We start from the raw sequence: 21,882 nt of genomic DNA on the forward strand, positions 1-21,882 counted from the left end.
TAACATTTTACAATTTGTCTCTCGAAATTCATAAAAGGCTGTAATTTGATCATTCTCTTTAATACTTTGTATCTTTCTATTCTTTGTCTCTTACCCCTCCATCTTTATACTTTAAAAAAACTGCAAAATTGATTAAAAAAATTCAGTTGAAAATTAAACTAAAATTGCCATCAATAATAGTACAAAATTTCTTTTGGTTCTGGGGCTATCAATGGGTGCTACCTCGGTCTTCAGATTTGTTCTGTAATGTTCAGAGTAATGCCATCCAATTTAAAATTTAAAAGACAAGCCCGCGTTGTCCGATGTTATCAACCTATGCTTCCTTTCAGCAAATTAAATTAATGGATACAAGATAGAGTTTCAACAGCTCCCTCTGATGTTGCCGGAGCAAGTACACATTTATATTACTCGGATTTCAGCAAGAGTACATATAGAAATAATCCAATGATCACAAACAGAATATATCTTTAGGGTAAAAAATGCCTAATGTGGCAAGGTAGACGCTATAATCTTCTTGGTATGTGGCGCAGGGAGACATTAACGCCTTGAATTACAATCAACAAAAAGATCCATGGGCTGGGCAGCAAATAAAACAAAAACTGCCCAGAGGGGCCAGTGAGATTGTTCATTTGACACCACCAGTTTTCAAAATATACTCAGAAGCTTATTCTGCACTAAAATTATGTGATATGAAGCTCTTATGCCTTCTGTCCAAATGAGTTCTCGAGGACTGGGACTCCTGGTCCATATATCAAACGGCAACGCTCGCTGAATGAACCAACCAGTCGGGAGACCACTTCCTTGAAGAACATGGATGCTACCTGTCAAACATTGTCATCTCAGTATCAGTATGCCCACTATCGGAAATATTGATCTTCATCATAGCCTACCACAGATATTTTTTCAAGATAAATTTGATACATGAATGATGACACATTGTGAAGATTTGCCCCATTTCATTATAAAATTAAGTAGTTACACATGTAAAATGTAGAATGCATCTTCCAAGTTTCGATTAGACTAGTGTTATTATATTTCATTAGTACAGTAAATTTTTTGTGAATGATGAACACTCATATTATTGAATACATACCTACGCATTCAAGCAATTGAAACATTCATGAGAACCAAATAAGTAATTACAAGGATAAGTGGAGTGTTTTCCTGAAAATTTGTCCTAGCTTCACAACTTCTGTTATAAAAAGATGCACTCACGAGTGTCAAGACATTTTTCGATCAGTACTACACATCAGCAATTCTTTCTACACGTACATGCAATTTGAGAGTATGAAGCAAAATAATTGAGGAATAATTGAGGGAAATATAAATGAATGAAGAATAATAGAGTAAGGAATGAAGAATAATAGAGGGAAATATAAATGGAACTTGTATTGATTTCTAATATAACTGCGATTACAAAAGCAAAATGCCCTCAGCTCCCTCTCAATGAACCTCTACTGATCAAGAAATATAAAGAAATTAACTAGAATTCTTAATCCAGAAGCTTGCTCCCGAGCAAGAAAGAATTCTTAATCCAGAAGCTTGTTCCCGAGCAAGACCAATGTTCTTTCCCCAAGTACAAATGCTGGAAATTGAAGGAAACAAATGCATGCCCCTTCCCTCAATCATCTGCTCTATTTATAGGCTCCTAAAACCCTCCTTTTTCAGTTAGAATCTCCAGGTCATGACATCTTCCTTTCTCCTCTTTGCATGCTTCCTGAATCTTCCTTCGCTGCCCTTTCCATTAACGTATTGCTCGATTCCCTCATTTCTCTTTTCTTCCTTCTATAATATACTTTGAGCTGTCTTGAGCCTCTCACATTTCCTTCTGGTCTTTTTCCTTGATCAATAACACAGCCATCCCCAAAGAAAGTACCTTGTCCTCAAGGCTGAACTGAGGTAAGGAAATTGATTTTTGAGGTCTACAATGTCCAGCCATGTAGCTTCCTCTTTGGGCTAGCCCTTCCACTTAATCAGAACTTGTTCTATTTCTGTTCCTTCAACCTTCAATTTTTGTTTCTGCAGAACGACTTCTGGTCCCACCATGTCTTCATCCACCAACAGCTATTTGGGCAATTGATCAACCTCCTCATGTTCAACCATCACCTTTTTTAATTGTGAAACATGAAACACAAGATAGATACGAACTCCTTCAGGGAGTAGTAGATGGTAGGCCACAGACCCTACCCTAGCCTTTGGATCACTTTACAAGCGCCATAAAAGTGAGCTGCCAATTCTGGGTTGACTCTACTTCGAATAGAGTGTTGTCTATGTGGTTTGGGTTTGAGAAATACAGTCTCCCCAATATTGATTTGAACATCATGACTATGCTTATTAGCAGCCGTAGACATTCATTGTTGAGCCCTTCTAGGTTAAATTGCAGCTGCCTGTCTGCCCCAATATCTAATCCGTCAGCTAGCTCCTGGGCTACAACCTCAACCCTTGTTTCCCCTAGCAAATACTATGGGATGATGGGAGGACGTCTCCAGAAACAGCTTCACAAAGGGTGTCATTCCTAAAGCAGTATGGTAACCCAAGTTATACCAGTACTTGGCTGAGGTAACCATTTGTGCCACTACTTTGGTTGCTCTAATGCAAAACACCTCAAATAAGTTTCCAATCCTCTATTTAGAAATCAATCTGTCCATCCGTTTCTGAATGATAAGTTGTTTTCATCTTCAGCTTAGTGCCTGCAAACGGAATAATTCACTCCAGCAATGCTAAGAAACGGAGGGTCCATATCACTCACAATGGGCCTTGGCATTCCATGTAGCCTCACCACTTCCCTGACAAACAGGTCAACTACAAACATAGCAGTAAAGGGGTGCTTCAAACTTAAGAAACGTATGTATTTTGTTAGTCTATCTACCACAACCAACACACAATCTATTCCTTGAGACTGAGGAAGACCTGTAATAAAATCCACCAAGATGTCTTTCCATACTACATCTGGCATACCTAAGGACTACAATAAACCAACAGGTGAGTCTCATATTTCTAATTCTGGCAAATTAGACACAGCTACAAAGTACAAACTTCTGGATTGACTTCATCATCCCTCTCCATCACACATTGGGTGCTAGATGTCTGAAAGTCGGAGAAGCTCTAGAATTTCCAACTTAAGGGGCAAAGTGGAATTCATAAAGTAACCTGGTAACCAAACGCGAATGTTCTGGAATTACCAACATTCCAATGTAGCCTAACCTATTTTGTATTAGAGAGAAGTATCCATGGGAAGAAGGATCCCTCTTCAAATCAGTAATTATCCTCTATAAAAAAGAATCCTATTGAACGGCAATATCAATGTCATCCAATTCTAATCAACTAGGTCTAGAAATAACTTCTAATTCTTCCTCTCAACAAGATAGAGCATCTGCAGCCTTGTTACAGCCATCTTATAAATAATCTGGAAGTCATGACCTAATAACTTCACAACCCAGTGCTGTTGTGCCGAAGTAGTCACTACTTGTTGAAGAAGATGGCGAAGACATCATTGGTAAGTGTGTGTAGACCCTTATTTTGTGATGAGTATGTGCATTGAGGCCGTGGAAAACCCGATAATGAAAAATTGTATGATTGTAAGATATAATTGAAGGCATGGAACTGAATTATTAATTCCGTGGCATGATTTTGAAAAAAAAAAATTAATAATGTGTTTTTTTAGAAATTAATTTAATTTAAATAAAATTTTATTTTGTTTAAATTTAATATGGGTAGTACAGCATGACTTGGAGGAGAGTAGTACAGCATGACTTAGAAGCATTACACATTTCTGAGGATTTAACCCAAAATCGTTCAGAGTGGAAAAAGCGAATCCATATAGCCGACCCCAAATTTTTGGGATAAAGGCTTAGTTGAGTTGAGTTGAGTTGAGTTGAGTTGAGTTCTTAAATGGACCTAATTGAGTTTAATTGGGCGCTATGAGCCTAAGAAAGCCTAGTTAGGAATTTTAAATAGGACTCATATAATTTATTTTTGAAAATTAAAATAAGAAAATATATTTTTCTCTATCCCTCTCCTATATAAACTCTCTCTCCCCCTTTGGCCCCACCTCTTCCTCACTCCTTATTGGTGCCTTCCCCTTCCCCTCTCTTCCTATTGGTTGAAACACCTTATCCATATCTTAGTCTCATTCAAATTCTGCAATCCTAGTTGTTTAAGTTATCTGAACTTTATCACCTTAGGACTCCAAACCCTATCACACCTCTCTCCCAAAACCCTATAAATACCCTACTAGAGAAGAAAAAAAAAAAAAAAAAGAGGTGGAGGAGAAGAAAAAAAATTAAAGAGAGGTATAGCCAAAATTCTGTTGGCTCTTCTTTCTTTCTAGCGATATTTCTTAAAGGTTAGCTCTTTTATTTTCTTTTCAAGATCTATACCATTTAATATTTAATTCTATGTTCCTTGTTTTTAATTTATTTTATATGTTCATATAGATCATGTAATCATATTTAATTTGAGAGAGTACACAACTTTATACATGTTCAGTTTTCTGTCTCTCGTATTTTTATTATTTTTTATTATTTTCTGAATCAGTAAAAAATTTGTAAAAATTATATTCATATTCTACACGAAATTCTATTAATTTTAGGCTCAAGAATCAATAAAAAAAGCTTTAATATTTTTTAAGTTATGGCTATTTGAAGTTAGGGTTCCTGTAAAATCCGATTTGCAGGATACCCGATTTGTCAAGCCCATATCTCCCTTGTTTCTTAATATTTTTGTGTAAATCTGGTGTCTAAAATTAAGTTTGGAATCTTGTGAATCTTTTCTAATCAGTTTCGCATTCATATCTATTATGGTTGGTGAATTATGAATTTTACAAAAAAGTAGTGCAATTCTGTTACTGAAAAAAGTTAAGATTTGTGTAAACCATTCGGCTAGGGTTTTATTTGGTTTATAAATTTTATGATGTTGTATAATGTTTTGGCTATCTTATGCAATTTTTTCATGATTTTTAGGCTTGTCTAACTATTTTTCAAAAATTAAATTTCTTGCTACTATCAATCTGCCAGAATTTAAAAATTGTATGTTTATGCATGTTCTTGTATTTTGTTGGGTTTCAATTGATATTTGATCTATTTTTCTGTGCTTTTTTAATTTAAGAAGTATTATGAAGTGTTTGAAATACGTTAGAAGATGTGGAACTTTAGGTAGTTGTGACTAATTAGGAATCTTAACCCTTTAAAAGACTACAGTTAGAATCCAATGTAAATTGTTATTAATATTTTTTTATTTTTTTATTTTTTTTATTTTCTTTAGTTTCTTTATTTTTTATTACAAACAAAATTGGTAAGTAGCCCTAAGGTAAGTACCAAAGAAGACATTTGTGTGGAGCTTATATGGAGCTAAACGGGAGTAAGCCAGGGATATCATTGTCATACTAGAAGAGAAGACCCTTTTTTAATGGTAGTTTGCCCCCATGACAACTGCAATTACTAACAAATAAGTAATCCTAAATTCCTAGAATAACCATTGGCATGAAATTATAGCAATAATAGGATTTTTATTTGGTAAATTAAAATTAACTTTGTTTTTAATTTAATTGACGTTTGCATATAATTAATTTAAATAAATACTTTGCAAATTAAAATTAATCTTGTTTGTAAATTAAACTAACATTGACATGTAAAATAAATTTCATTTAATACTTAGTAATTGCAAAATAAATTTTCATATTAGAAATCTTTATTAGGTTGTTATTGTTTGGGCCTTATGTGATATTAAAATAAATTACGCATGCACAAAATTATAATATCCTTAGGGTAACTTTGTGAAAATTAATTAATTAGATTAAATAGAAATGTAGGGTTATTTGAAATTGAATTTGTTTGTAAATTAAATTCTCTAATAAATTAATTTTAGTCATTTGATAAATATCATTTAAATAATTAGCAACCCCATAGATAGAAATTACTTGTGCATGAAAATTGTTTGCAAACAACAACTCTTTTGTGAATTACATACGTATGTAGGATTAGAATTGCATTTTTTAGGATGAAATTTAATAAAAGAATAATAAACAAGACTTTTAGAAACATTAGTAGAGGACTAGCACTCGAATTAACAAGGTTAGATCAGGCGTAAAGGGTGCCTAACACCTTCCCCTTACATACTCACTATCCCGAACCTAGACATTGGGCTATGGTTATGACGGTTGTGGAAACTCTGTAAGGAGTAAGTTGCCATCCATGACCTTCGGAAGAAACACTGAATATGTCCTGGTTATTACCCAGGTGGCGACTCCTGTCTATCTATGCCTTCGTGGCATAAATCCTTAGTACCGTAATAGTGTTATGGGAAGACGGTACTTACTAGTGATTTGATTCTATTAGGATTGTATGAAGTGCATGTCTAGAAAATCCTGTCTGAGGAGGTGGTACTTAAGTGAGACTATTGTGACTCCACCATCTTTCCTAGGCATTACCTGGTGCATTTTATATAATTCTAATTGATGATATTTCGCCTCACGCCCCCTTTCCTACAGTGTGCACTACGAATTTCCTACCCACCAAATATGGATGCCAATGTTGCATAGCAATAACTAGTGCCATCATCTCCTCCTTGTATGCATACTTGGCCAAGGTGCTTTTTGATAATGTCTTGTTAAAATCAGCAATTGGACGTCATTCAGGACCACCCTTATTCCTTTTCCAAAAGCATTACACTCCAAAACGATAGGCTTGGTGAAGTTTGGAATTGCAACAAAAATGGGGTATAACCCATCGTCTTCTTCAAACTTCGAAGGATTGTTGGGCTTAAGTATTCTAGTCTCTCTGGTCTCCTTTTTAACTAATTTGGTTAATGGTTGGGCCAACTTCACATAGCCCTTAATGAATCAAAAAATAGCAACCCGTGAGGCCGAGAAATCCACGGACCACTTTAATCGTTTTGGGCCAAGGTCACTAGACAATGCCATTAATTTTGTCTGGATCCATTTCAACACCACAAGTAGAGATTATGTGGCTCATATACTCAACAATCTGATGGCCTAGGAAGTTTTTCTTCTTGTTAACTATAAATTGGTTCATCAACGACCGTAGAACCACATGTAGGTGACCGAAATACTTCTCCCAAGTTTTGCTATACACTAATATATCATTGAAGAAGACTAGCACAAATCAACGTAGATAGGCTCTAAAGAGGTTATTCATGGTGACTTGAAACATTGTCAGGGTATTGGTTAGGCCAAATAACATAACCATAAACTCTTAATGCCCTGAGTTCTAAAGGTCATTTTAGGTATATCCACGTCAACCACTCAAATTTGATGATACCTATATGCCAAATTCAGTTTAGAAAAGTATGTGGCATTTTAGAGCTTATCTAGCATTTCTTGAATCATTGGTATAAAGTATTTGTCTAGAATCGTAACTGCATTCAATGCTCGATAATCAACATAAAATCTCCAGCTACCATCTTTCTTACGAACAAAGAGCATAGTGCTAGAAAAGGGACTAGTGCTAAGGCGAATTATTCCAACTACTAGTACCTCGGCTACCAAGCGCTCGATCTCAAGCTTCTCCAAATGCCCATAATGATAGGGTTGTACACACACAAGCGAAGTTCTTGGGTTCAATGGAATGACAATATCAGTCGAATGATATGGAGGAAAGGTGATAGGTTCACCAAAGATGGATGCGTGTTGCATGAGGCGCGGGAGCTCCTATTGCTGGCGTGCAATAAGCTCTATTTCAAAGGAATTATTGAATTTGCTTCCAGAGTGTTCCAACAGCAAGGCATAAAACTTCATGTCTACAAATTTGTTCAAAGCGGACAAGAAAACCAAGGCTTTAGTTAACAAAGGATCTCCACTCAAGTAATTAAATTACCTTGGTGTTGAAATGACATCATCATATTGGCTGTATTACTTCGAACGTCACCTAAAGTTTACAGCCAACCAATACCTATAATGACTTCAACACCTCCCTAATGGAAATGCGTAGCAATTTGCTTCGTTATGCAAAGAATGCAATTCCAAAGGCAATTTTTTTGCAAATTCCCATATACTTAGCTCAACGTCCATCTCCCAATCAAAATCCAAAGGTTGGTGTCGGTTCCACTGGTAATTGCAGTTCTTTCACAAAATCGATGGCAAAGAATTTGTAGCCAGCTTCGCTATCAATCATTACCACCAGAGATTGTCCTTAGACCCCCGCCTTTCAACTTCATGGTTTTTGGTCTACAAAACCTCCTATTGAGTAAAAAAGAGTTCTAGCTAAGTAAAATGAGACTTGTCTAAGATTTCCAGAATCGCCACATCAGAGTCTGTGAGTCCATGGTACCCATCTGCTAGCACTTCCTCATCATCACTCATAAAAATCGCTCTTATTGTATTATTGGGCAATTCATGCATTGGGTGATAAGGCTGCATGCACAGATAACATAACCCTTTAGCTCGCAAATCAAAGCTGTGAGTAATGACGTGTTCCCTCGTTTTCAGTGTTCTTGCTGATAGTTTTTGTATAGAAATTGAAGGAGGACGGGTTAATTTTGGAGGCCCACCTTTCTATTTGTTTGGAGCTTTTGGTACAATCCCTTCAAGCTTCCATGGGTTAGGCCACTAATTAATGAACTAAACCCATCATGCGGGCCTAGTCCATAACCATGAGCCCATTTACCAACGCATTTCATCTTCTCTATTGCTCTAGAAAAAAAAAAGTATGCTACAACTCTCTTTCAATTTCTCATGCTAAGTTCATAGTGTGAAAGATATCAGTGGAGTCCTGTATACAAATCTGGATTCTGATCTTTTCGCATAACCCATTTGAAAATAACCAAATACTGTTGATTAGAGAAGCTCAAGGCCTATGTAGCCTATGCAACAAATGTGTCAATAAATTCACCCACAGAGTTCTCCTGTTGAACAATAGCTAGACATTCATAGGGGCTAGCCAGCATGTCTCCACCATATTGTTGCATCAATTCCACATATAGCTATTCCCAAATCACGGTGGAAGATCATTGACGCAACCATCACACCCAATGCAATGTGATGCTTTCCATACACATCATAGCTATGGGGACTTTCGCCTCATCACAGGTCTAATGAATGGCAAAATACTAGTCCACTCAAATTGCCCAATGTTGTCCTGGCAATAAAAAATGGGCAACTCCACTCTCTTCGCAACAAGAGGGAGGTGATCCCTTTTTGTAGTCCTTGGTTGGTCTCAATTGGTAGAAGCTTCTCCCTGGAGGCTGAAGCTTATGTGAGTCGCAGTCGCTATGTCCATATCTCTATCGGTAGACTTGTCCTTCACTAGAGAGGTAAGCAATCCCTCAATAGTATCCAACTTCCCCAGTCTCTTCCTTGTTTGTGCTGTCTCTTCCTTGATTCCATTTATTTTCCTTTTTTTTAAACCTTGTCCCCTTGCAATTGGAATAATCTCTCCTTCAAAGTTGCTAGGTTCCTCTATATCATCTCTTCTCGTGACTCCAATCAAGTAGTTGGCATTAACGATCTTGTCATGATCCAACAAGTCAAACCAAATTGATAAAGAGTAATGAATGAAGAAGAATTGAAAAGGGAATATAAACAAAACCTGCATTGATTTCTTAATATAACTATGATTAGAAAAGCAAAATACCCTCAACTATCTCTTAATGAACATCTAATCTAGAAATAAAAGAAATTAACAACTAGAATCCTTAATCCAGGAGCTTTCTCATGAGCAAGACCAATGTTTTTGTCTCAAGCACAAATGCTAGAAAATCAAAGGAAACAAATGCGTGCCCCTTCCCTCAATCTTTGGTTCTATTTGTAAGCTCCAAAAACCTTCCCTTCTAGCATGAGATCTTTCTTCCTTTCTCCTCTGTGCGTGCTTCTTAGATCTTCCTTTGCTGCCTTTTTCGTTAATATATTATTGGATTCCCTCATTTTTCTTTTCTTCCACTGTAATATCCTTTGAGCTGTCCTGAGCCTCTCACATTTCCTTTTGGGCATTTTCCTTGATTCATAACAAGGATTTATGCAAATTGTGATTTTTAATTATAAAATGACTACATTTTATGCCATGCAATGATTCATAAGTCCAGTGTTGTAAAAGGCGCAAAAGGGCGCCTAGCGAGGCAAGCCCCTGGCGCCTCGCTTGGTTGAGGCAAGGCAATTGAAAAAAGGTGAGCGCCTGAGACCTTCAAGACAATAGGCGATAGGGCGTTGAGGCTTAAAACTAACAGACACTTTCTCCCTTTTCTTAATTTTTTAATAGCATAAAACAAAAGAAAAACCTAAAGTAGCTCCACTTTACGCCACCAACAGAGTGCAGAATGCAAAGAGAAACAAAGCAGACCAGGGAAAGAAAGCAACCAGGTGTTTTTTTTTCCTTCCCTTCTCTCTCTCTCTCATCCTCACATTCTTTCCTCTCTCTCTCTCTCTCCTCTAATCTTATTCTATTCACCTGCGCAAATTAATCTCCTCCCCTCACCTACGCAACCAGGTATTTTCTCCTCACTTTTTTTTTTTTGCTTTTTAAATTTTTTTTTCTCCTCTCTCCTCTTCTTCTATTGGTCTATCTTCACTCTAGCAGTTCCAGAAATTTTTTTTTGTTTCTTTTTAATTTTTTTGTTTCTTTTTAATTTTTTTGTTAAATTTGTTAAATGGATAGTATGATATGCTTTTTTATTAAATAGGTATTGTTATAATATGCTTTTTTATTAAATGGGTATTGTGGTTATATGCTTTTTATTAAATGGATATTGTGATTTGTGATATGTTTTTATTAAATGGGTATTGATGCTTTTGCTATGATGTGTAATTGTGCAAATTATTGAAAAGATTCAATTTTTTAATACTTTAATTTCTTATTTGCTTGAATTGGGACAGCATTGATAGTTGTTTCTATGCTGTGCAATTGTGCAAATTATTGAAAAAAAAAAAATCAATTGTTTAATACTTTAATTTCTTATTCAATGATTCAACAACTCATTATTATTTATTTTGTTACTTATGCTATGAATTTCAATTTTACAACCTCATTTTGATCTTATACTTATGTTGGAAATGCAAGTAGGCACTCTTTTCAATTTATCTTATATTACATATAGACATAGTGCAAACAATATGTTTTTCTTTTCTTTTTAATATACTTTTTACTTATTACACTAGCTAAAAGTATGAAATTTTATGTTAGAAGCACACACACATATCTATATATAATTGGGCAATTTAGGCTCTGACACCTTACTTCAAAAAGACCATCGTCTGGCCTCTCGCCTAAGGCCATAGGGTATACTATCGCCTTTCTCCTTGATAACACTGATAGAGTCCCATTTTAGTCGTCTCTTGTGAATAGAAGACATACACCAAGAACAGGAGTTCATCGACCCACACACACGACTAAACAATAAAATCAAGGAGTAAAGTATTCATGATAGCATAAACATTGTTTCTAACAAACTGCCTCTCAAAATTGCAATTTTGATTTACAAATTGGTATCTCAAGCTTTCTAAAAAGTGGTCTTGTACATCAGTGTTTTAAGGAATTTTACCTAAAGCAGCAAACTTCTATGAAAAGCACAGGATGCATCTCTAAAATTTTTAGTAGTCCAACATCGTTGATAATGAAAGTTATGATATTGTATTCAACAAGGGGCATCCAGGTTTTTTTTCACCCCGATTGAATGGATGGGCAATTAGCACATAAATGGATAGTGTATATAGCTTTTTGAGAGTGCACAGATCCATCACCCGTGCAAATTGTAATCTACTTTAGCAAATTAATTTCTAAGATCCAAATTTCAACCACTTCAAAAACATTATATTGCATTAGTATTTTTGCAATTCTATATGCAGTTGCACAAAGATAACAATGCACTTCCAAGTGCATGTCATGATGTAGAAATATCTCACAATATTGCATGGATTAGTTCATTCATATGTAATTTGACTTAGAAGCTCTACTGTCTAAGTATTTTTAAGAAACAAAGTTGGACATCAGCACTTTTACAATCAGAATCAAACATAAAAAAGGAAAATGAAGACAAGCATCTTCCATCAATTCACAATAAAATGTTTCTAAAAGAAAAAAGGATGTGACCATACCTGTCTGTAAAGTGGCGATTGGAACTTAAAATCTACCAAAAAATAAAGGTCACAAGTTCCTGGAACAGGTCCTGGGTTGAATTCCCAAATATTTATCAAATGATCAAAGAGGGTACTCTCTGACACAGTTGTCTGGAGGTAAAGCAGAATGAAAATATAAGATCATCAACAATGAATTATGAAGCAGAAAAGGTTTAAACAAACTTCAAACTAAACAACATGCCAATAACATATTTAAGTTGACAAGAGTGAAAAGAAATCCATATTAGGACGTGTAAGTGTTAAATCTAATCAAGATATAAGCCACTTGAGGTTCACAAAAGCTGAAGCAACCATTATTAAGCTAGCAGAAATTTTTTGCTAAAAGGATTTTCCTCATAATTTTCATTTTAGTCTCAGTCAAACAATTGTACTATGAATACATGCATTAGAGACTGCTAACCAAGCAGATTCATTTAAGCACTGGTTGTTAAGGAATGGGAAACCTTTCTCCTATTACATGAATCCAATTTTCATTTCATCCAGGAAAAGCACCTGAACTTCAAGTACATGTTGACCTCAACCCCAGATCTGATGAATTATACCGACATTAAAACTCCAAATATCATGAAGTTTATAAGAAAGGTAGAATTCTTCTTTTCTTTCGATCTAATTTGTAAGGATTAATTTCAAAGCTAAAGAGATCAGTAAAATCATAGCCAAGTCTACATCAATCCAATCACAAATCAATCCTTCCTCTGGTAAATGCTTATTCTGAAACTATCAACAGATAATCAATATGTTATAGATCCTCAGCTAGAAATGCATCATCACATAAGAATATATCATTCTAAGTACATACAGAACAACATATAAGTGCCAAGTAAGGGTATCTATCTAAGCATCTAGTTCATATAACATCAAGTCTTCAAAAAGAAGAGGCCAGTGATTACCTTTATTGACTTAGGTCTGTTCAATTCTACATAAGAAACATAACTCTCAACCAGATATTTAAAACCAATCTCCAGCTCAGCATCAAATGATCCATCTGGATGGCGTCTGAGTATCTCAGACCGCTGACACCACGGGACAAACCCATGATACAAGTCAACAGCAGCAACCACATCAAATAACTGCTCTGGAGAATACCTGATACCAAAATTCATATCAGCTCAAAAGAAAGATATCAACTCAATTCAACCATCAACAATATATTCATAAAAGATGTAAATGTAATTACAAAGAAACCCTCATTATGTTGGATAGAAAAAAAAAGGGATTAGCTTAAATTACCCCAAAACACGCCTCTCTTCATAAACCTTGGATAAAACACCACCTTCCTCCCCGTCTCCGCAGCCAAGAAAGCGTCTCTTTTGAGACGCAGTAGTCTTATTGTATAAGCTTCCCAATGTGAAACTAAAATCCGTCTTCCGATCAATTACTCCACCGACCGATGGGGTTGAGATGCCAACAATGCTACTATAACATCGAATCTGATCAAATTTAGAATTATAGTCTTTCGGCGACCTGATCAAGTATTTGGCACCATTTCTACTCGTTATTAAGGAGCGGACAGCCTTCGAAGTCGACATAAATAGAGGCAAACTTTGAAACCGGAATTTGAAGAATCAAAAGAACTGGAAATCAGAAAGAATTGGAATTTCAGAATATTAAAGAAAAGGATTTCTTTGAATTTGAAACCCTAAGCAACGATTGAAGAGGAAACATACCTTGTCCAAGAGGACCGATAATGCGATAGCACCAAGTGATTTTCGACGGTAAGGCGCCAATATGTACAGAGAGCTAGATCGAAGGAAAGGATGTGCTCGAGCCTTTTAAATTAAGGATGGGGGTATATTCTGATTTCTCAGGCGTATAAATTTTGGGCTTTGTCAATTTTCAACTCATCTCTTTCCCCGGAAAAGCAAAGAAAATGGCATGTAAAACAGGTCTTCCTTTTTTTTTATTCAAACCAAACGGACAACTAATTATTTAATTTTTATATTTTAAAAAATATATTATATAACGTCAGAATTCATTAAAATTTTTAGAATCTGGTACTTTTTAGATTATTATTGAAAATTTTATTTTTTAAATGTATTAGTTAGATGTTATTAAAAAATAATTTAAAATTATATTTAATAAATTTTAATTTTAAAAATATTAAAATAATAAAATAATTTTTAAATAATATTTTTTAATAATATTTAAAATTATGCACTTATTTAGAATTTCGTCCTTTGAAATATAATGCATAATACACACTTAGTTTTTTCATTAAATTTTTTGATAACTAATTATTTTAATATTAGTTAAATTATTATTTAAATTTTTTATTTTAATAAAATTAATTAAGTAATCTATATATTTTAAAAAAATATTTCATGTCGATAATAAAAATTTCATTATATTGAAACTAAATCTAAATTTATATATTTTTTTAAATTGTTCAATTATTTCATTCAATTTCCTAAATATTTGTGTATTCTCTATTGGAAAATAAATTTTTTAAATTATGGCCTTGATTACATGGATATATAAATAAATTGATTAATCTTTTTGTACAAATAACTTTGTATCATTTTTTATCAAAAAAATAAAGAATGAAAAGAATTTTGGAGAGAAGGGAGAGTATCAATTTAGGTATAAAAAATAATTAGAGGACTAAAGAGTCAATAGAACCAAATAGTAGTTTAACTTATACTAAAATTCATTGAATAGTAAAAAATTAACAGAGTTATCAAATAATTTAATGGACTAAAAATAAAGAATTAAATAGTATATTTTTTCAAAAATATATTGATTAAGTAGTTAATTTCAAAGTAAATAATAATTTTTCCTTGTAATAAGTTACTATATATTCTTTTAATTGTGTTAAACTTATACTCATATATTTAAAAATTATGATTTTTTATTTAATATTATTAATCATTTAGTCTCTATACTAATTGTTTATAATTAACAATAAAAGTTAAAAAAAAAAAAAAGACAAAAGAATGAAAGTGTACAACGGAATCAAAATTTAGGGACCAAGTGATTAATTTTATTATAATACAAGAACTTAATAATAAATTTTTGTATGTAATTAACTTTGAAAGAGTGTGTCTTAACTTATGCATCAGTTTGAAGGAATAGAAGCGTGAAAAACACAAGTTTATACCATTGAATTCAAAAATTTTCACCTAGGGTCACATGCACCATATAATATTTATTTTTATCTATTTGATTTCAATGATAAACAACATATTAAAACTCTTTTACTATGTTTTTGGATCTGTATTTGCCATTTAAGATTTTAAAATTAATCAGATTAATTTTAGAACCCTAGATAAATCAAGAACGATTACACTAACCTCTTGATGCACTGCAGCGTGTCTGCGCCTTTGAGATTCGTCTTCAGGACACCAGATATTGTCCCTCGAGCTTGTCCACACCAAGAACACCTATGGCAGCTCTTGAACAGCTTCTAAAGCTTTTTCTATTAATTAGAAATTCAAGTTCTACCTTTTAAGATATTAGAGATGTAAACAGGACACTAGAAACAATTTTCTAGTGTTCTTAATTCAAGAGATTGATGGCTAATCTCTTTGAATTGATGAGAGATGAAGAATAATAGATGAAAAACCTCAAGGTGGCGTGACAAAGGAGAGGAGTGGCTGCTAGTTATTTTTTCTTTTCATAACCACACTTAAATAGCTAAGTTAACACATTAAATCCTTGCCACATGTCACCCTTTGATTAGCTCTAGGTTTAAGTGACCCAATCACATTGTACCAAGTGTCAAACCTATATTTAATCTTGATTTTAATCATCTTACATGATTAAAAAATATTTGGCAAGCTTATGTGTAATCCCATGTGTCACCATCTCAAGGTGCCACGTGTCACACTGTGAAATGACCAAAATGCCCCTGTGTCTTAATTTTGAGTTCTTAACCCAAAATAATTATTTTTCCTCTTCTAATTAATTTATATCAAATATAAATTAATTAATTAATCTCTATTAATTAATTTTTCATTAATTAAATTCATATTTAAACACTTTAAATATAAATTTAATTATACTACACATTCAATAATCTAGATTTGGTTTCAAGTCATGCTAGGGACTTTGCAATTTAATTGCAAATCAAACCTATTTAATTAATCAATTAAACTCTTTAATTAATTAATTAAATTATATTTAAATAGGTGATAACTTGTGCATGTGTGTGACTTACTAGGCTCATCACTAATTGGCAATGAGACATGATATCAACTCTTAATATCATCAGAACTCTTTCTTACCATAAATGATTTCTCTAAATCATTTTATGAACCTCATAGACCATGGTTAACACCTAGCATAGCATGCCATGGCCACCCAATTAGTAATAAGGTTTACCTTAAATGAACCTATAATCATATGTTACCATGCACTATAATCTCTCTGTTACAAAATCCCAACTCAAGTTGGAGTCATGGTTTATGTCAAACTCCATTTGCTATGAATATTATATTCTCTTTTAATTTCAGTTCTTGATTAAAAAGATTTTCTCATTAGAAACTCTTTTCTGAATAAATCTATCTATCCTGGCCAGGAACTTGAAACATCAAGAACAATTAAATGAACATAGGATTTTATCTCTATTTACTTAGAGGAACAGATTCCATCTTGATCAACACCTACCTCCATATATAACTAGTAGGAGCCAACACATGCCCATATACCCATATATAGTACAAGTATGAAAGCAGTATCAAACTCAAACTACCTATATACAAGATAACTGTGCTATCTCAGGTCTAAAGATTATATGCACTGATATGATTTATGACAAAACATTGACAAGAGTAAACTCCATGTGCTTGTCATAAGTGTCACTGGTTCGGCCTACTTATCATTTATAAGTGCCTATCATGTTTGTTATATGGCATGAGACTCACCATTCCATCTTATTTATATCTCATATAAATAACTTGGGAACAAACATGAATACAATCTTTCTGGATAAGTCATGTCCTTATTATGAAGTATCCTCGATTGTGAACCTATTTATGATACTTTGTGCTAGAAATATTGTCACTCATATTCTTAACAACTTAAGAATAATATTTCTAACAAAATATCAATGAACCTTTTCTATTACACATAAATATATTATGTAAACGGAAAAGTGGAAATGCCTTTTATTAATAAAAATATGTACAAGATACATACTAAATGATATGCTCTAGGGCATACTACTAACAATCTCCCACTAGCACTAGAGCCATTCATTACAATATCTTAGACTATCTTCTCAAGATGTCGGTCTAACTGAGTCTGTGACATAGGCTTAGTGAATGGATCAGCTAGATTTTCAGCTGATGCTATTTTCTGCATGACTACATCGCCTCGCCCAACTATTTCTCTGATAATGTGGTAGCGCCTTTCTATGTGTTTGGATTTCTGGTAAGACCTTGGTTCCTTAGCCTGTATGACTGCTCCATTATTGTCACAGTGTAGTGGAACTGCTGACTCAATGGAAGGAACTACTGTAAGTTCTGTCACGAACTTCTTTATCCAAACAGCTTCCTTTGTAGGATCTGATGCAGCAATATACTCAGCCTCTGTAGTGGAATCTGCAGTTGTGCTCTGTTTGGAACTCTTCCAATTGACTGCACCTCCATTAAAAATGAACACATATCCAGAGGTAGACTTTCTATCATCTATATCTGATTGGAAATTAGAATCAGTATAACCATCCAATTGCAAGTCTCCACCTCCATAAATCAAGAATAAATCCTTAGTTCTTCTCAAGTACTTAAGGATATTCTTGACAGCTATCCAGTGTTCCAAACCTGGATTGGATTGATACCTGCTAGTCAAACTAACAGCATATGCCATATCCGGCCTAGTACACAACATTACATACATTAAACTTCCGATAGCCGAAGCATATGGAATCCCGGCCATCTTATCTCTTTCTTCAGGTGTCTTTGGAGACATCTCTTTAGAAAGGTGGATACCATGTCTCACTGGTAACAATCCTCTCTTGGAATCAAACATGTTAAACCTCTTTAACACCTTTTTCAAGTATAGACTTTGGGATAAACCAATTATTCTTTTCGCTCTATCTCTATAGATGCGAATCCCAAGAATATAGGTTGCCTCCCCTAAGTCTTTCATGGAGAATGTATTTGACAACCATACCTTTATAGTCGTCAACATACCTTTGTCATTACCCATCAACAGTATGTCATCCACATATAAGACAAGGAAAGTGATAGCACTGTCACTAAACTTCTTATATACACATGGCTCATCCTCATTTTTTATAAAACCAAAGGATTTAATAGCTTCGTCAAAACGGATGTTCCAACTCCTCGAAGCTTGTTTCAACCCATAAATGGATCGCTTTAGCTTGCATACTTTGGAACCATCTTGGGATTCAAAACCCCTAGGTTGTTCCATGAAAATGTTTTCTTCAATGTATCCATTGAGAAAAGCTATTTTGACATCCATCTGCCAAATCTCATAATCATAGTATGCAGCTATTGCTAATAAAATCCTAATTGATTTAAGCATGACAACAGGCTAGAAAGTCTCCTCATAGTCGATTCTTTGCCTTTAGCGAAACCCTTTCGCTACTAACCTTGCCTTATAGGTCTCTACCTTTCCATCAGAACCAATTTTCTTCTTGAAAACCTATTTGTTCCCTATAGGTACAATACCTTCAGGTGGGTCAATAAGATCCCAAACTTGATTCTTATACATGGAATCAATCTCGAATTTCATAGCATCAATCTACTTTGAAGAGTCTATATCTGATATAGCTTCTTCATATGTAAGTGGATCATCTTCATGATCTACTTCTTGATGAGTAGACAACTCTTGTTCTTTTTCATGAAGAAAACCATATCTCACTGGTGGGTGAGATACCCTGGTTGTTCTACGAGGAACAGTTGTAGATGTTTCATCAATGGGTATAGGTTGACTAGATGGATCAATATCCATCTGATCTGTTGGTTGGTCAGAATTCTCCAATTCTAACTCTATTTGCCTTCCTTTGCCTCCTTCTTGAACAAACTGTTGTTCAAGAAATGTGGTATCTCTACTTATCACAACCTTTTGTGAAGTAGGCAAATAAAAATAATTCCAAAACTATCTTTTGGATATCCAACAAATCGACCTTTTTCTGATCTGGTCTCCAATTTATCAGTGTTCAGCTTTTTGATATAAGCTGGACAACCCCAAATCTTAACATGCTTAAGACTTGGTTTTCTTCCATGCCATATCTCATAAGGTGTGGAAGAAACTGATTTTGATGGAATCCTATTCAGAATATACAAAGCTGATTCTAATGCAAATCCCCAAAAGAAGATTGGCATATCAGTATAGCTCATCATACTACGTACCATATCCAATAGGGTACGATTTCTCCTTTCAGATACACCATTCAGTTGTGGCGTTCCTGGAGGAGTCAGCTGAGAAACAATGCCATGCTCTCTCAAGTATTCATCAAATTCAATACTCAAATATTCACCTCCACGATCTGATCGAAGAGCTTTAATACTCTTTCCTGTTTGATTTTCTACTTCAGATTTAAATTCCTTAAACTTTTCAAAGGATTCATGTTTGTATTTCATCAAATACAAATACCCAAACCTTGATTTATCATCAGTAAAGGTAATAAAATAATGAAAACCCCCTCTAGCCATTTCTTTAAATGGACCACATACATCACTATGTATTAGCTCCAAAATATTTTCAGCTCTTAGCCCTTGTCCAACAAAGGGTGATCTAGTCATTTTGCCCTGAAGGCAAGATTCACAAGTTGGAGTAGACTCAAAGCCCAATGAGGATAAAATTCCCATTTTCTCCAGTTTTGCAATCCTATGCAACATGACATAACCTTAAATGCCAAATATATTTTGAACTTGAATTGGTTTTCACCATGGCATCGCATTCTTTTAGATCACTTGCATTCAATTTGTGTTTGTCATTATTATCCAAATAATAAAGACCATCATTCATATAACCCGAACCAACATATTTATTTCCAAAATAAATATTGCAAACATCATCTGTGAACTGAAATTCATAGCCATTTCTAGTCAAACTAGATATAGAAATGATGTTCTTAAAAGCATCAGGTACATATAAAATATTATCCAAACACAAAACATGTCCAAACATGTAAAAGGATTTAGATCCTATTGCTAAAGCTTCAACAGTTGAGCCATTGCCAATCCGGACTCTAATATCTTGAGAACGTAAGCTGCTACTGTTTGCTAGTTCCTGCATATCATTAGAAATTTGAGAACAGGCACCAGTATCTAAAATCCAAGCTGTAGATGAACTATGAGTATCATCAGAATCTAAATAATAAGATATGGACATACCTTCAGAAGGTGCATCCTTCTTGTCCTTCAGAGAAGCAAGATACTTTGGGCAATTCCTTTTCCAGTGCCCATCCTTTTGGCAGTGGAAACACTTTCCTTTGCCTCCATCAGCTTTAGTATTCCTTTTCTGTTTAGTTATTTTCTTGGAAGGACCAGGAATCTGAGGTTTCTTTTTCTTATTGCTCGTCTTCTTGTTGGACTTTCCAGCAGAAGAAGATGTAACCAAAGCTACCTCTTTTCCTTTATTGCCTGGCATATTCTTTTGGGCAATAACCAGTAAGTTTAGTAAACCAGCTAAGGTGCATTCCTGTTTAGTCATATGGAAATTTGTCACAAAATTCCCAAAAGACTTAAGAAGGGACTGAAGGATCAAATCCGTCTGTAGTTGGAAATCCATGTTGAAGTCAAGATGTTCCAACTGCTCAATCAGCCGAATCATCTTGTGGACATGATCCCCAACATTCTGTCCCTCAAACATCCTCATACGGAATAGCTGTCTAGATATCTCATACCTAACATTCCTGCTGTGCTCACCATACAACTCTTGTAGGTGAAGGAGGATCTCACTCGCACTCTGCATGTTCTCATGTTGCTTCTGTAACTCATTACTCATGGAAGCAAGCATGTAACACTTAGCTCTCATATCATGCTCCTTCCACTTGTCCAAAGTTTCATGTTCCTCTTGTGTGGCCTTTGGAGGTAAGGGACCAGGAACATTTGAATCTAGAACATATCCTATATGTTCAAAGTTCAGGATAAGTTTCAAATTTCTTAGCCAATCAGACAGATTAGGTCCTGTCAACCTATTGTGATCAAGTATGCTTATAAGGATATTGGATGGTGGTGGTTGTTTTGTGCTCATTTTTATCAGAAAATTAACTGCAGAAAATAACCAGATTAATTTGTAAATGTATCATGTAATTAACCAAATTGATTATGGTCTTTTAATCAAATTGGTCCTCCCACTAACTTAGCGAATCCTATACTTCCAAAGTAGAAAACGGAAATCCTAGTTGGATGGATTTCTAGTGGGTGATTGAATTCTTATAATTCTATTGATCATCCTCAGGTACATCCATTATTGGAATTGCAATAAACTATAAGTGAGCAACTGTTTGCCCATCACATCTCATGTGAGGTTCAATCCTTTACTTGGCCCCTAATGCTAAAAATCTCAGGTACATCCATTATTGACTTATCTTGCATTAGTTAAGTTGATCCCATTGAGCCAGTAATTATGCAAATAATTTTAATATCCTCAGGTACATCCAATATTGGCCACTAAACCATTTACATATTTACAACATCTCCTGCTTAACAATTATTCTTAAGAAAATCTCTTAAATTAATTGCATCTTATGCAACTATTTAAAATTTCTTAAAATAATTGCCCCAATGGAGGGCCTATGTTATAATTACTTTAATTATAGCATTTCGAACTTAATCATTTGTTTGGAAGATTTTATGGTCATTCTAATTACTATTAAGGTCTCACTT

At 34.4% G+C, this 21,882-nt stretch overlaps 1 protein-coding gene across 2 annotated transcripts; it reads right to left on the minus strand.

The window, feature by feature from the left end:
* Positions 1-355: 355 nt before the first annotated feature.
* On the minus strand, positions 356-13,960 carry LOC110649287 (uncharacterized). Of its 2 annotated transcripts, none has more exons than XM_058133526.1 (5): positions 13,750-13,960; positions 13,313-13,624; positions 12,973-13,168; positions 12,041-12,172; positions 356-821 (listed from the first exon to the last, which is right to left on the minus strand). In XM_058133526.1, exons 2-5 carry the CDS (start codon positions 13,609-13,611, stop codon positions 699-701), a joined length of 750 nt encoding a protein of 249 aa, XP_057989509.1. In that variant the 5' UTR covers positions 13,612-13,624; positions 13,750-13,960; the 3' UTR covers positions 356-698. The 2 variants fall into 2 exon arrangements, with proteins under 2 accessions (XP_057989509.1, XP_057989504.1); XM_058133521.1 differs by having other exon boundaries at positions 13,313-13,656; positions 13,750-13,959.
* Between the last annotated feature and the right edge of the window lie 7,922 nt (positions 13,961-21,882).

This window comes from Hevea brasiliensis, chromosome 2, assembly GCF_030052815.1.
Source record: "Hevea brasiliensis isolate MT/VB/25A 57/8 chromosome 2, ASM3005281v1, whole genome shotgun sequence".
Taxonomy (NCBI): Eukaryota; Viridiplantae; Streptophyta; class Magnoliopsida; order Malpighiales; family Euphorbiaceae; genus Hevea; species Hevea brasiliensis.